Source organism: Camellia sinensis, chromosome 6, assembly GCF_055761805.1.
Source record: "Camellia sinensis isolate YWXY chromosome 6, ASM5576180v1, whole genome shotgun sequence".
Lineage (NCBI taxonomy): Eukaryota > Viridiplantae > Streptophyta > Magnoliopsida > Ericales > Theaceae > Camellia > Camellia sinensis.
Genome location: NC_138966.1, coordinates 91,640,485 through 91,657,180, shown reverse-complemented (window position 1 = coordinate 91,657,180; position 16,696 = coordinate 91,640,485). Strand labels below are relative to the sequence as shown.

At 40.6% G+C, this 16,696-nt stretch overlaps 1 protein-coding gene across 1 annotated transcript; it reads left to right on the top strand.

Annotated features, from left to right (window-relative positions):
• Positions 1 to 14,101: 14,101 nt before the first annotated feature.
• Positions 14,102 to 15,233, top strand: LOC145792327 (uncharacterized). Its single transcript, XM_082873080.1, has 2 exons — positions 14,102 to 14,225; positions 14,358 to 15,233. Exons 1-2 carry the CDS (start codon positions 14,133 to 14,135, stop codon positions 14,985 to 14,987), a joined length of 723 nt encoding a protein of 240 aa, XP_082729206.1. The 5' UTR covers positions 14,102 to 14,132; the 3' UTR covers positions 14,988 to 15,233.
• Positions 15,234 to 16,696: the final 1,463 nt, after the last annotated feature.

Sequence of the window (16,696 nt, the reverse complement as noted above, 5' to 3'; positions counted from 1 at the left end):
TCAAGCCCAAATTCCTGGCCGACCTATAAATTGGAAAAAGGGAGAGCCCGGTAATTTGACTTCGGTCTTCTTCCTTGTATTTTATTTCGGTTTTTTTAGTTTATTAACCGAACTAACACTTCTCTTTTTGCAGATTTCGCCCACCTCCGTTCCCTATACAACTATCCCAACCTTGCGATTTTGCGAGCCGCACTACGGTGTAAAGAAAGGAGTTGGGCCAAGCTTCTAAACTTTTAACCGACCTACCGATATAGCGGTCGTCGAAAGGCCCGAGTGACCGATTTCCTTCTGGAGGAAGCACCTGAACCGGACCCAAACTTGCCCGAAATACGACTTGTCCCATTAACCGCTGAAGAAGAGATGGCGAAGAAAAGCAGAGTGAGTGCCCTTCTGACCGCAACAACCAGGGCCGAAGTGCAACCATCCTTAGAAACGCAGCCTGCCGTTGTGGCCCTCCCTTCTCAGCAGCCTTCTTCATCTCGTCCTTCCAAACGTGCCCGATCTACATCGACCGAACAGCAACTTGTCGATGAGGTTGAATCCATCCCCCAAAGTCCTCAACCTGCCCTCCAATCGGAGCAAACTGATCGAGCTGAATCTCCGAAATGGGCTCCGCCGCTGACCTTCAACGACCGAGACATCAAAGCTACTAACTCGGTTGTCGCTGAAAAAGATCACCAATTGGCCTTTAACCTGGCCAAAAGTGTGTGCCTCCCCAAGGACATGGAGCACCACTTAAAGCAATTAAACACCGAAATGAAGTCAATCCGGTCCACATCGAAGTCCATGATCTTGGTAAGTAGCTCTGTCCGTTTCTTTTGTCTAATTTCCAACTTTTACTTCGGCTTAAGAGAAGTCTTTGTTTTGTCAGGCCTTACAAAAGAACAACATTACTTACAAGAAAGTCCAAGAACTCAGAAAAGCCACAAGGCAGGCAATGGCTGAAGCCGAAGCAAAATTTGCCGAGCTATGGCTTCTCCATTTAAGTCTGGATCAAAATTTTCGCTTCGAATTGTGGGGAGGCCAACTTCTAGTGGGATCACTGCTTCCATTCCATAGGCTAAGGAGAATGGTGTTTCTCCAGTTGATCGCCGAGGCGTGGTGCGGTAAGCCCATAAGACGTGAGGAAGTTCATCTGCCCACTTGCCTTTTACTTTTTCTAGCCTTTTCTTTAGTCCATCCAAGACGACTTTATTTGATGCTTCAGCTTGCCCATTTGCTTGAGGATATGCCGGTGTAGAATTGTAGAACTCTATCTTGTATTCTTCACAAAAGCTTCTAAAGATTCTGCCGTCGAATTGAGTACCATTGTCTGAGATCAGTGCCTTTGGTATGCCAAACCGAGTGATGATATTCTGCCAAACAAACTTCTTCACGTCTTTTTCTTTGATTGACGCCAATGCTTCTGCTTCCACCCACTTTGTGAAGTAGTCTGTTGCTGCGAGAAAGAATTTTCTGCCCCCGGGCGCTGTTGGAAGTGGTCCTACTATGTCCAAGCCCCATATTACGAAAGGCCATGGGCTAGTTAATGGTAGGAGTTCTCTTGCTGGTTGATGTATTTGGTGCGCGAATTTTTGGCATTTCTCACACTTCTTCACATATTTTTCTGAGTCTGCTTGCATATATGGCCACCAATATCCTTGCGAAATAGCCCTGTAAGCGAGCGACCTTCCCCCTTGATGACTTCCACACACCCCTTCGTGTATTTCGAACAAGAATGCTTCTACTTTGCTGGGATGAACGCACTTGAGGTAAGGCCCAGAGAATGACTTCTTGTATAATGCCAAAGATGGAGATAGCCAAAATCGCTGCGACTTTGCCCTTATTTTGTTGGCTTCTTTTTTCTCTTCTGGTAGGATGCCGTCTTTCAGGAACAGGATGATGGGATCCATCCAAGAAGGGCCTAATTCTGCGCAACATACTTCTTCTGCTTCGGGGTCTTCTATGCTTGGTCTTGGTAAGAAGTCGATGAGTAATGGATGAGGGATTGATGTATCTGCCATTGAGGCTAGGCCTGCTAGTTCGTCCGCTCGGCAGTTTTCCTCCCTGCCAATTTGTTCTATCCTTACTACATCAAACTTCTTGATCTCTGTTCTGACTAACTCTTGGTACTTGGCCATTCTGTCGTCCTTTGCTTCGTATTCGCCAGAAATTTGGTTTACCACCAGCAGAGAGTCACTGTATACCATTAGTTCGATGGCCTTCATGTAGTATGCTGACTTAAGTCCTGCGAGAAGCGCCTCATACTCCGTTTCATTGTTGGATGCTGGAAAGCCAAGGTTGATTGCTTGCTCTACAACCAGGCCGTCTGGAGAGATGAGGACTATGCCAAGCCCTGCACCATGTCGGTTGGATGCTCCATCCACAAAGAGCTTCCACATTTCTCCAACGAATAATTTCCAGCAAGTGGAAGGATCAGATGATGTCGCGGGGTCAAGAATGGTGTTTTCCTCAAGGTCCATGTTGGCTGTCTGCCCTTTGTCCTCTGTTTGAACTGCTGGTGAGCCTTTGTTTGTCTCTTCCTTGTTGTCCTTAGTATGGTCTGCCTTGGTGCTTGATTGACTACCTTCCACTAGGGGTTGCGCTATTCCGGCGTCAACTTCCGTCCCTAGTTCGGTTGTGTTAGTTAGGTTGACTGGGCAGATATGATGACTTCCAGGAGTAAACTCTGCGACGAAGTCTGCCAAAGATTGGGCTTTTATTGCGGTCTTGGGTTGGAACTTGATGTCGAATTGTCCCAACTTTACTGCCCACTTCAAAATTCGCCCACTAAAGTTCGCCCTTTCAAACAGAGCTTTTAGTGGAAAGGCTGTGAGGACGACTATGGTGTGGGCGTGAAAATAGTGCGCCAATTTTCTGGATGCCAACATTAATGCTAATGCTAGTTTCTCCAAGGGCAAGTACCTTGTTTCGGCTCCCAACAATGTCTTACTGACATAAAAGATGGGCAAGTGCTGTATTCCTTCTGCACGAACCAACACTGCGCTGACTGCGTGCTGAGAGACTGCCAGGTATAGAAAGAGTTCTTCACCAGGTACTGGAGTAACAAGTAGTGGTGGGGAAGACATGTACTCCTTCAAGCTTTCCAGAGCTCGGTCGCATTCTTCATCCCACTCAAACTTGGCCTTTAAAGCTTGGAAGAATGGTCGTAGTCTGTCTGATGACCTGCTTATGAACCGGTTGAGCGCAGCTGCCATACCAGTGAGATGCTGGACTTCTTTGACTGAGTTTGGTCTCTCCAACTCCTGGATTACTTTAATCTGAGATGGGTCTACTTCTATACCTCGGTTGGTCACCAGGAAGCCCAAGAATTTGCCAGATCCAACTCCGAATGCACATTTGGATGCATTAAGGCGCAACTTGTGTTTCTTCAGGATCTGGAACATCTCGTCTAGATCTTTAAGATGGTCATTCTCATCCTTGATTTTGACCACCATGTCGTCGATGTAAGCCTCCATTGTTCTGCCTAACAATGGTTCAAACATCTTGGTGACCATCCATTGGAATGTCGCCCCTGCGTTCTTTAGGCCAAAGGGCATGACCCTGTAGCAATATAATCCCCTTGGTGTCGTGAAGGATGTGACCTCCTGGTCTGGTTCATGCATGGCGATCTGGTGGTAGCCTCTGTATGCATCCAGAAAGCTGAGTCGGTTGTGCCCTGCCGTCAGGTCCACCAGTTGATCAATCCTTGGTAGAGGAAAGCTATCTTTTGGGCAGGCCTTGTTGACTGTTTTGTAGTCGACGCATACTCGCCATTTGCCATTTTTCTTTGGCACTACAACTGTGTTGGAGATCCATCTTGGGTAGTGCACTTCTCTAATTGCTCCTGCCTCCAACAGGTTGCCTACTTCCCCCGCCACTATTTCGGCGTGGTGGAGTGCCGATCTGCGTGTGCGTTGAATGACTGGTCTGGCGGATGGGTGGACATTGAGTTGGTGACTGATGAAGTTTGGATCAATACCTGGCATGTCGTAGGGCGTCCAGGCAAACACTTCGATGTTAGAGGTCAAGAATTCCAAGACCTCTAATCTCTCAGTGCTAGACAACGATGATCCAAGCAAGAAGAACTTATCCGGGTTCTTCTCATCTATTTTTACCTCCACCAAGTCCTCCACCGCCTTTTGATCAGCCTCTTTACCGACGTCCGCGAATAGTTCATTACTTTCTGGTTCTTCCACTGAATGAACATATCCTTTGGCAGCGCAGCTGCCATTCACTGTGGCGAAGCATTGTTTTGACATGATCTGATCTCCATAGACTTCTTCAATTATACCGGTGTCGTTGGGGAACCGCATTACTTGGTGGTAGGATGACGCCACCGATCGCATGGCATGCAGCCATGTTCTGTCCAGGATGATGTTGTAAGTGGAGGGGACCTTCAATACCCAAAACTCCACTTGTTTTGTTACGCTTCCTGCTCTGACTGGAAGGATTATTTTGCCGATGGGCCACTCTGGCATGGAGTTAAATCCAATTAGGGGAGAAACTGCAGGCGCCAAGTCTTTGTCTTGTAGCTTCAGTTGTTTGAATGTTTCGTAGTACATGATCTCACATGAACTACCCTGGTCAATCAGAATCCGCTTGACGTCAAAATCTTTGACTCAGAGAGTGACAACCAGAGCATCATTGTGAGGACAGTATATTCGATCCAGGTCTTTATCCGAAAAAGACATGACGTTTGTTGCCTCGGTCTTCCCTTTCTTGGTGGCTGGTTGGGCACCTAGCACTTCTTTAAAGTGCTCAGCCTTTTTAATTAATCCTCTGAGCTCGCATACACGCTCGGGTTCAAAAACTCCATGTATGACATTAATAATACCTTGAGGTGGTGCGTCGACTGGCATTCTATTGGGATGGTTATTATGATCTTGGGGGGCAGGTTGCGTCCCTCCTTCAATGTATTTGTCCAAGTGGCCTGTTGCCACCAATTCTTCCAAGTGCTGTCTCAGTGGCGTGCAATTCTCAGTTCGGTGCCCCTTTTCTTTGTGGAAGGTGCACCGTGATCTGTCGTCGTAATTTTTCTGAGCTTTCCCTAGCTTGGCTGGCCACTTGACAAAAGGCTCATCTTTTATTTCGCTCAGAATCCGATATATTGGTTTTTTGAACACCGTTGTTATGGCAGTGCGGATTCTCAACCATCTTTTGTCTGGGTCTTCTCCGTTATCTCGTCTGCCACGCCCGTTTTTATTCTGCCGATCTACTGTATTGACCTTTGTTGAGGTCTTCTTTTCTGGTACTGCGGTTGCACTAGATTTTGCTTTTGCACGTGCGCCATCCTCTTCTACCCTAATGTGCTGATGCACTCTTTCCATCAGGGCCTCCATGGTGAGGGGTGGCGTTATGGTAATCGAATCCCTTAGTCTGTTCCCTACTGGTAGGCCTCTTTTATATTGTGCAATGGCTAGATTGGTGGGGCAGTCTCCAATCTGGTTGAATGTCTCCCAGTAACGACTGTTGTAAGATTTGAGGGTCTCTTTTTCACCCATGTCGATGGAGAGTAACTGGTCTATCTCCACCGGTGTTTTAGTGTTTGTTCGAAACCTCGTTACGAACGCTTCTGCCAATTGGGCCCAGGAGGCTATGCTGCCCTCTGGGAGCTTTTCGAACCAAGTCAAGCCTAGGTCGCCAAGACTTGACGGGAAGAGTATGCACATTAAGGCCTCGTTTCGCCTGTACACAGCCATGACTTGGCGAAAGTGGCTCAGGTGTGAATACGGGTCCGTCTTCCCTTCATAGGTAGTGAATTTCGGCTGAAGGAAGCCTGATGGTAGGGGCGCGTTTTCGATTGCTGGAACAAACGGCGAAGTCTGTAGTCTTGCCAATGCCTTGTCCGTTGGTTCGTAGGCCGGTCGCGGTATTGGCATTCCAACCTCGACGCTTCCATGCGTCCGAGGAGCCAACCGTTGTAAGGCCGAAACTCGGTGTGGATCCCTTGCCCTGGCATCCTCCTTGCATCGTGTTTTTTCTTCGAGCACGGTTCGTAAGTCGGATGACCTGGGCAGCTCTATTTGTCTAGATCTGGTTTGGTGTGAATGTGAAGGCCAATACGTGCTTCCTTCAGTGTATGATCTTTCGGATCTCGTCCTCTCAGACCTGGAGTGACGAGTCCTGGAAGATAAGGAATGAGTGTCGCCTGTCCTGAGGCTTCTGCTCTCTCCTTGGGAGGGTGTAGTATTCCTACTACGATTCTCTGAGTGGTGAGGGGGCGTCTTGTGCTTGCGCCCCTCTCCTGTCGCCACATCTTTAGTCTTCATCTGGCGTTTTAATGCTTCCATGTCCGCCGCCATCTTCCGAATTAGTTCATCTTGTTCCTTCACGCGATCTTCCAGGGCTTGAGGATCAATCCTCCTCCTTTGCCTGTCAGGACTTTGAGAGTGACGAGGGCTGCCATTCCGCCTTCCCCTGCCACTCCTCCTGGAGTTATGTTGTTGGGGCTCCAGATCTGCCATAGGAGGGACAGAGGGTAATCCTTCTCACCTTGCGCCCCCGTCTGGAGTTAGCCCGTCGACGGCGGACTGCGGTAGTTCTTCAATGTGTGCCATTGATTTGAGAAAAAGGAGAAGCTTAGTCAAGAGGTTTTTGTTCTTGTCTGTTCTTCCCACAGACGGCGCCAATTGTACGGGGAGGAAATAATTCTCCTCGTATAATCCTGTTGACCAAGTCCACGCTCCTCCGTACGACGTCGCTTTATAACCTGAAAACACAAACGTGAGCTAGCCGGCGGGTGTGTGCCAGAAACCTCTCCGATGCCTAAGTCAGTAAGCTTGACAAATAGACAAAGTTTTATGCTCTCAGAAAGAATTATGTTCAATTACCTCCTCCAAGGTGATGTTTGTGAGCTTTTATAAGTTTCCAGTGGCACAATCCTAGCAGGACTTTTATTCCCCTATGCAGAGTCCTCCTAGGATTCATACTCTTAAGGATAATGCTTATCCTTTTACACCCTCCCCCACTACTTAAACCAAGTGGGATGGTTTTTACTTTGGCCGAACTACCATATGACCGAATTAAGCTTGGCTATGCAAAGCCACAGAGAAGGCCGAACTGTCCTTAGTTCGGTCCTCTCCTCCAACTCCTCATCTCGGCTTTCTCCTGTTCAACCATGGTGTGTTTAGATCAAACTTTCAAGTAATAAGTTCTGACCGACCTAACCACAATATGTCACGACCGGACTAAATCCGAGACCGGACTAACTCTAGTTACGAACTAACAGTGAGGCCGGACTAACATCAAGTTACCTCCAGACCAGAGTAGCTTTACCCCATCTTGGGCCGAAGCAATTACACCTCTCCCTAAACCAGAGTAACCATTCCTCTCCTGGGCCGGTGTAACTATGCTTCTTCTAGACCGGAATATCATTACGGCCTTTTACTGAGTCCTTCACACTTTGGGCCATAAAGTCCATCTCACAGCTCGGTCCAATTTCTCCAAAAATTACCCTCTCACTAATATATGTTATGATATTGTCATTTTAAAATTATGATTCTATCCATTATATAAATTACAAAGATCTACAGCTTCTAAAATTATGTCACAATTATATAAATTACAAAGATCTAGAATTTCTAAAATTATGTCATATCATACGTTAGTACATTAATTAATATATCAATTAGTACATATAGTATTCCTCTTTTTGTTTTATATTTATAACCATGTAAATGCCAATACATGTAAGACCAGTCCTGAAAAATGGGATTCAAAGTTGAACAAGAGAGTTTTGTATAAATCATGAGATGATGAATGCTCATCAATTCATTCTACCTAATGACCTTGGAAGGACCTGTATATAATATTAGAGTTTCACAGGATGACCCTAACACGGGGATAGTAGTGTAATTCAACACAATCAAGTAAACAATAAGTTAATTAATTAATTATCAACATTAATCAATCAGGCTAATTTAATTACATGCTCAGACTAAAAAAAAAAAAAAAAATGAGACATAAAAGAGAGAGTAATTTAATACAATCAAGTAAACAATAAGTTGATTAATTAATGGGAGTAGCTTTCCTTCAGCTTTAGATTGGACTGGAATGTGCTGTTGGACCTATGAGGGCTTATCACGGATTCTGTTTCAATAATCCGAACCACTTATTGTGTAGAACTCATCGAGTACTATATTTCTGTAAAACATCACATTGATTGGATAGTAATAGCTATGTGATCAAATTCGTTTTGTATAAAAAAATAGACGGTGAACAAATTAATAATTGACAAAAAATTGATTCGATGAGATAGCTATCGATATTCGATCAACGTGATTTTTATTGGCATATAATACTCCACGATTCTTACATATCAAACGGTTCAAATTAGCGAAACGAGATCCGTGGTGAACCCCCACGAACCCAACAACATCCTCCAGTTTGATCTAGGATTGGAGGGAAACTACTCCCTTAATTAATTATCAACATTAATCAACGAGACGTCCAGACTAAGTTAAGGGCAAATTACTATAATAGTCCCTATAGTTTGGGACTCGTGTTACTTTGGTCTCTGACTTTTCAATTGTGACACATTTGACCCTACATTTTGAATTTTGTTCCAAATAAGGATAATTGAAGATACTATTACTTAATTTTAAGGATAAAATCATCAATTTAATAAAATATAAACTAATTTGATAAAAATAAATGTCAAAAAAATATTTTAAAATTTTTAAAAATTATTTCTACACATCCGAAATAAAATTATGTAAAATTGATAAATCTCTTAGACATTTATTTATTTATTTTACTAAATTAATTTTTATTATGTATTTTGATGATGATCATGTAATGGATGGTTGTTAAGATTTTAATGTGCAATCGATATATTTAATATATAAAATGTTTTTAGATTTAGATTTTTTAATTTAGTGGATTGATTTAATAATTAAATCAAAATTGTCACCACATTTGACTTTTGAAAAAATAAAAACTAATTTAATAAAAATAAAAATAATCACCCATTACATGATTATCATCCAAATACATAATAAAAATTAATTTGGTAAAAATAAATAAATGTCTAAAAGATTTATCAATTTTACATAATTTTATCTTTAATGAATATAAATAATTTTAAAAAATTCAAAAATATTTTTTGACATTTATTTTTGTCAAATTTAGTTTATATTTTATCAAATTGACTATTTTGTCTTTAAAATTGAGTAATGATATTTCAATTGCCCTTATTTGGAAGGAGATTCAAAATTCAATATCAAACGTGTCATAATTAAAAAGTTAGGAACCAAAGTGATACAACCTCTAAACTATAAGGAGTGCTAGTGTAGTTTGTCTCTAATTTAATTACATAAATAAAAAAATAAATAAAAATGAGACGAGAGAGAGAGAGAGAGAGAGAGAGAGAGAGAGTAATAAGAAATGGAGTGAAAATCTTTCGATTCCCGACCATGAAATCTCAGGTACAGTAGAGGCAACTGCAGAAACTACTTTTTAAGCAGAAAAAAGCACCCTCTTCCTCACGCGACCCATCATGCTCATTCTATTAAAGGGTTGTTTGGGAAATGACTTCTTTTTAGTGATATTTTAGGTTTTTAAGTAAAATATGAGGTAAAAATAATTAATAGAAATTGCAAATAATTTGGTTTCAAATGTGGAGTTGACTTTTCAAAAATTGTGTTTTCTTATTTTTCGTATTTTTTTAGGTCAAAAATTTTAATATTTTTTATTTTTTATATGCACCTAACAGAGATACACTTAAAAACTATAATATTTATGGAAAATATTTTTAAAAATTCATTAAATACAAAAAATATAAAAATTCATTATTTTGTATTTATTGAATTTTTAAACTAATTTTTCGTAAATATTTTACCTTTTATGTGCATCTAAATTATGTGCATTTAGAAAAAAAAATACTTTAAATATTAAAAAAATTCTAAAAAAATATGAAAAATAAAAAACTCAATTTTTAAAAAATAAATCAAAACCAAACAAGGTGAATTACATTATAGATGAAATCTTTTTTAGTACAACTCTTACACAGGAAAAATTTGTACCACGCACTTAATTTGCTTATTGTCCCACTTATTTATAATTTTTCCAAAACACTAATGTTTAGAATGATTTTTTTTTTTTATATGGAATAATGTACAAAAAGTATGGAGGATGAGAAATATCTTTAACTCTTTTTGGACATTTTAGATTTTTAATTTTTTGAATTTTTAGTGGCTTTTTTATTATTTTGGCTAAACTAACCTATTGCCCAACGAGCCCTCAAGATAAATTACATTTACCTCTCTTGAAATTTAAAACAATTACATATAATCTTATATTTTTAATATAATTAAACTAACCTCCGTTTGGCAACTTCAACTTGGGCTAAAATAGCCACTACAGTCCAAAATAGGCTAAATTAGCCATTACACGACAAAATGAGTTCACAGGCATGACTTACCTACACGCCGAGTTGAAAGTACGAAACTACCCTTGGCACTGTGTTGACAAATCCACAGCCTGTAACCCCTCCCCCCACACACACTTCGCAGTAGTTAGGTCATCCACAGCCGCTCGTCGAAGGAGGCGACCTAAACAGCGTTGCTCGGGGAAGAACCACAGCCATACCTCTGACAGGCCAACACCACCGGAGTTCATATCAGCGGCGACCCTCATCCTCAGTCTCTCAAACACGATCGATTTTCAGGTAATGGTTGGTTTTACCTTCTTTTTTTTTTTGGTTTTTTTGGGGGTTTGTTCGCATAATAGCTTATCCTCGAAGCCGATCTGGAAAGTTGATCTTTGAAACATTGTTGTTGCTGCTGCAAAATTTCCCTCTAATTCTTTGGGTTACATTTTGTTCATTTCGGTTTGCAAAAATGGGAAACCCAGTGTCATATCTCTCGCACTCACTGCAAAACCTCACTCCGATAGATGCTCAGTCATGGAAACTGGTCGTCACGGCTGATTTGTGGTGGAAAACACATATTTCTTTGACAATTTTTTGAGGTGTTCTTCACAGATGACATAAAAAGTTATGAAACATGAACGGTTCTGAAATCAGATTTTCTGCTTAGTTTCTGCTAATTTTTCCTTAAATCTGGACTTTCTAATCAGATTTTTTCGAGATTCTGAAATCTAAATTTCAATCTTCATAAATCTGATTGTTCTGCCTAAGCTGAAATCTGAATGCTCATATCAGATTTTTGTGAAATATGAACTCTGAATTTCTGATTTCTGCTGAAATATGAAATCAAAATTTTTCTCTTCATTAATTTCCAAATGTGTCCATGTGTCTTGAACAATTCTGAATTTACACAAATTCTGAATTTTTCTCTTCATTAATTTGCAAATGTCTCCATGTGTCTCCATAACAAATATCAGTTTTGTATAAGTTGTTTATTTGATTTCTTTTAATTATCATTAAAAAATAACAAAATTCATATCAAAGTGTTCATTGATTTTTGAATGCCGAAAATGAAATCTGATTTTTCCAAAATATGAAATCTGAAATCTGAATTTCTGATTTGTTTTGATTTTTTCCTCAAATCTGGAATTTGTCATTTACATTTTGTTGGCTGAAATCTGAACTCTATGTCTTGATCATGTATTGATAATAATGTATTGAACTCAAATATGGAATTATTGATAATAATGTCTTCATAAATATCTGAACTCTATGTGTTGATAATGTATTGATTACCTTCTTTATTTTGTCCCATTCATTTTTTTTGCTGGAATTTCTAAATATATGTATTCATAATAATCTGAAATCTGAATTTGCCCTATGTTTATCTTCATAAATCTCACAATGTCTGTCTTAAAGAAATCTGAATTTACAAACAAATTTGAGTTCATAAATTCTTAATTTGATTTCTTATAATTCTCATTACAGCAACAAACAAAAGTTCATATCAAAGTGTTTATTGATTTGTGAATGGTGAATGCAATCTGATTTTCCTGAATTATGAATTATGAATTTCTGATGTTTTCTGATTTTTGTTTATGAAATTTCGAATTTGTAATCAATTTTTTTGCTGAAATCTAAAATCTAATTTTATGTATTCATAATAATCTTAAATCTGAGTAAAACCCTATGCTTTTGTCGTCATAAATATGAGAATGTCTCCACATCATCATGCCCTCATCTTGCTTTGAACTGAACAATCATATAGCATTTCAACATAGGCTGCCATGTAATCAATTTCATTGTTATAACACAAGAATCATGTTGCTTAGGAGATGAGAAAGAGTGACATTATGTACATTTAAGGTAACATTGGGATTTGAGGGAGAACAAATTAAATTGGTTTGACATAATAAAGAAAGGCATATTACCTTGTGGTTTAACTAAGATTATGGCTCGGTACGGCTTTGATTGAGTAGGATGGTAAAACAAGCTTCATGTAACCGACCTACAATTGTTGGACACATACGCAAGTATGGAATCAATTTTCCAGCCCTACAAACCTCTCATAAACCCAGATGTCCACACCACTTCCTTTGATTGAGAATGTCTCCATGGCTCTTCAAAAAATCTGTATTCATATGTGGCTTCATTCATATATATGAGATTTTTTTTTTGTGGTTATTCAACTTCACTTCTCATTACACTGGACATTTCAAACTGTTATTAGAAAATGTATGGAACTTCAACTACACTATTATTATATTGTGGATTCATGAATGTAAACTTGCCATTGGAGCACTCGATTGCATATGGCATAAAGTAATTGTTTTCTGTTTTCATTGACATATTTATCAAAAATGTAAAACAAACATTTCAGTGCTTGACCTTTGGCATAATTTTAATTGAAGGTGATAATGTGAGGAAGTAAAATATCCAGCTTATATCATGTGGGGATTTGTCATTATTTTAGTTTAAAATTTTCATTTTACAAACATGTTGACAGTGAAACCATAAATGGTATGCTGTTTTTCTTTAACATAAAATGAATAAACTAATGAGTTTGTAAACCCATCCTATGAAACTTGTGCATCAGCGTAGTCAGTTCATGTTGAACCTGAAATATGGATATCATAAACTAATTACTGCTATGATTCATTGTTACTTTCGAATGTTTGTCAAACATAGCATGGCTTCATTTACCTCTAGTGCAACTTCCAGTACATGGCCACGTCGAATGTGTGCCTGTGGACATGGCCCCTGTATTGTTAAGATTTCCAGGTCCACCAAAAATCCAGGGCGTCCCTACTTTGTCTGTCCCCGCCCTGTGGTGAGTGACCCAATCTTTACCGATCATAACTGTATGAACATGACCAACCGTTGAAACTAATAGTTCCATAATTTCCACTCATCAGCCCTGTGTCAGTTGGATTGGTTGGTGTGAAGAACCAAGGCGAGAGAACCAAGGCTATGCGTCTCCCGGAGATGAAATTGCCATGCACTTGAGGGCTGATGTCATAGACATTCAACAATCCTTGCGTGTCCTTAAGACCATTGTGTATGTGCTCTGCATTGTGGTTGTCATTTTGGTGTGCCGTATGTAAGCACCGGTACCATGTTTGGGGGTATGTACAAAGACGTTAGTATGTTGTCATTATGTTGTTACTATGTACGAAGACGTTAGTATGTTGTTAGTATGCTGTTAGTATGTAGTTCGTACGTTCATAGTATGTTGGTAGTATGTTCTCGCATATGGGAGCCGTAATACTAACTACCAAATTTTTTGTGGCCACTACTAACTTCCATGGAACCTGTTTACGTTCGTTACTAATTTCGAATGGGTATATGCAAATTTAACTTTAGCATCATTCATGTGTGTTTGTTGTTAATAATGTGTCATTGGCTTATGCGTGTGTATGTACCAACCAAATTTGTGATGGTAATCTTTTGTAACCGTACATTAGTAATGGCTTCCACACGTACTTCGCCGCGTAACCACTTGAAAAGCAAAGGCACTGTCAGTGACAAGTCAAGCATCCTTGAAGAGACACAAAATCAGTTCAGCCACAAGGCCTCGTGGGACAGTAACTCAGTCCGAGTTTTCCTCCAGTTGATCGCAAATGAGATTAGTAAAGGAAATCGCCCATTCTTAGTCCTCAGTCAGGCAGGGTACAAGTCGTTGTCAAGGAACTTTGAGAGAAAAACTGGAAAAAAACATGGACTAAAACAGTTGAAGAATAAGTATACGAGCTTGAAAAAAGAGTGGCAGGCGTGGACAAAGTTGATGGATTCAAGTAAGGGAGTGTCCGGGATAGGCTTTGACTATGACACCGGTTTGTTTCAGGCACCTGACGAGTGGTGGGACAAGATGGAATCAGTAAGTACATGTACAAACAAGTTTCATATCTGTCATTTACAAGTACATTTTTTAGTTCTTCATTTAAATGAACTGCAATATATTTATATGAAATATAACGTCTGCCTCTTTTGTACATCTACATTTCTGCAGATCAACAAGGTGTGTGCGAAGTTCAGGAAAAAAACTTTGGAACACCGTGACTTGATGGAGACGGTTTTCATGGGGGCATCAGCTACTGGGAAGCACCATTGGACCCCGGGAGAGATCGTCCCTGAAGCTGATGCGGCCTCATCTGATTCAGTGCGTAGTTTGGGAGCGCAGCCATTTGCTGATCCGATACCCGCAGGAGTACACGACGTGGATTCCGATTCTTCACTCGAGCATGTTCCGATTGAGAAGCCAAAAAGGAGAAAGACGCCGTCAACAAGTGTTTCAAAGTCGAAGAAGGCAACAAGTGGTGCGTCCGCTATTGCGGAAAGCATGGACAGAATGACAGATGTGGTTCGTTCGAAGAATCAGCAGGTCACGGTGAGGCACCTCACAGGCAACGAATCGCTGTACACTATTTCCGAGTGCATGCATAAGCTGAGCAGTATTCCATCCATGATTGGTACGCCGTTATTCCACTTCGCCTCCACACTTATGGATAACGCTGATAACCGGGAGATCATGATGTGCCAGCCTGATGACGACCACATCATTGGATGGCTTACACAGAAACTGCTCCAGTGTACTACGTCGGCGCCTTTTGCAAACTTGTTTGGGGGTCGCCGGATGTGATGTAGCGGTGTTACGAGTGTTTAAGAAACATCTCCTTGTCTTCCTTTTTAAAATGTAGACTTATGGTATTGTTGGCAATGTACTAAAACAGGATGGTGCTGTGTGAATGTTTTCATTATGTCTTTTTTGTTTTTTTCTTGCTAGCTACGGGCAGCAACAGGTTTTAGGTAAGTGTATGGGTTGACGGACCGGAAGCATGGTTGTGCTTCGTTTTTGGGAAATGAATGGGATGTTTGTGTTTTAATATTTTGTGTGCCTACGTTTGAGACAGGGAATTACGTTTTACTTGCACGCTTGTGAATGCCTATATGTCTGAAGTTCAAACTTTAGTGTAGTTTGCTGGCTACTTTTGTGGTTGTCACCACCATGACCCCCCTGTAAAGCATAAGTTGAACATCTTCATTTTTTGTGCAATTCATATGAGCATGCGTTCCATATGACATTTGTGACGGCATTGCTTTGATTAAAAACATTCTCGGAATTTTTTAATTGCAAACTTGAAAATAATTTAAGTCAATGATTCACGTGCCAACTGAATGAAAGGCTGCCACTTTTGTAGGTTTCGCATGAACGAAGAGGCGATGAATCCCTGGGATGGAAGCAACCATGATGACATAACGGAAATGCTTAATCAAATGGCGGTCCAGGTGCAACAAGAACAGAATTGCACATTTGTACAAGCATGTCAGTGGGCGACAGAATGGTACGAGAAACACATGAATAAAACGCCGTGTCGCACTTCTATACTAACCGGGAATGCATGGATATGCGAACTATATGCGGGGCATAAGGGTCGATTTGAGGAAAATGTTTGCATGCCGAAGGAAGTTTTTGCCGCATTGTGTGAGACATTAGTAAATGATTTTGGGTTACAAGTCCCGCAACGTCCACATGGCTTAGCTGTTGAAGAAAGCGTTGCGATGTTTATTCATGTGTTGAAAGGGAAGCAAAATCGGGAAATCCAAGAACGGTTCCAACATTCCGGGGAGACTGTGTCGAGGCACGTGCATAACGTATTAACTTCCATGAAAGAGTTCACAGTTGTTCATTGCCGGCCCACATATAGTCAGCAGCGTATACATCCATACGTGCGGTCTAGACGGAAATACCTACCGTTCAAGGTACTTGTAGACGGAAATACCTGACTGACATATAAACCAAGAAAATATATTTTGTTTGTGTTATTAACTGCACTTGACGCTTGGCAAGAAGGAAACACTTGTTATTAACAATTTATCCATGTTTGCAGGACTGCATTGGCGCAATAGACGGAACACATGTCAGTGCATGGGTTACGGGGCCAGATGCGGCAACATATTTCGGTAGGAAATACTGTCACACGCAAAATATAATGGCCGCTGTCGATTTCGACATGTGTTTCATATTCATTTCTTGCGGATGGGAAGGAAGTATGCATGATAGTCGCATATTCAACGAGATACTAACAAATGACAATGTCCCCTTCCCACATCCTGATGAAGGTAACACATGGTCATGTTATTAGGTTTGTTAACAAATCCTTTTTTCCTGACAAATCGTTATATGAAAATGACGCAGAATGTTCGTTTTGGTGGCATACATTGTCGTCATATCTGCAGGCAAATATTATCTTGTCGATTCTGGCTATGCAAACCGGATTGGTTACTTAGCACCATTCAAAGGCCACCGTTACCACCAACAAGAATTCCGGCGTATTGCACGGAACGCGA

Coding starts and splice junctions, on each gene's coding strand:
- LOC145792327 (XM_082873080.1), top strand. CDS start 14,133: ATGGATTCAAGTAAGGGAGTGTCCGGGATAGGCTTTGACTATGACACC. Junction 14,226..14,357: donor GGTGGGACAAGATGGAATCA/GTAAGTACATGT, acceptor ACATTTCTGCAG/ATCAACAAGGTGTGTGCGAA.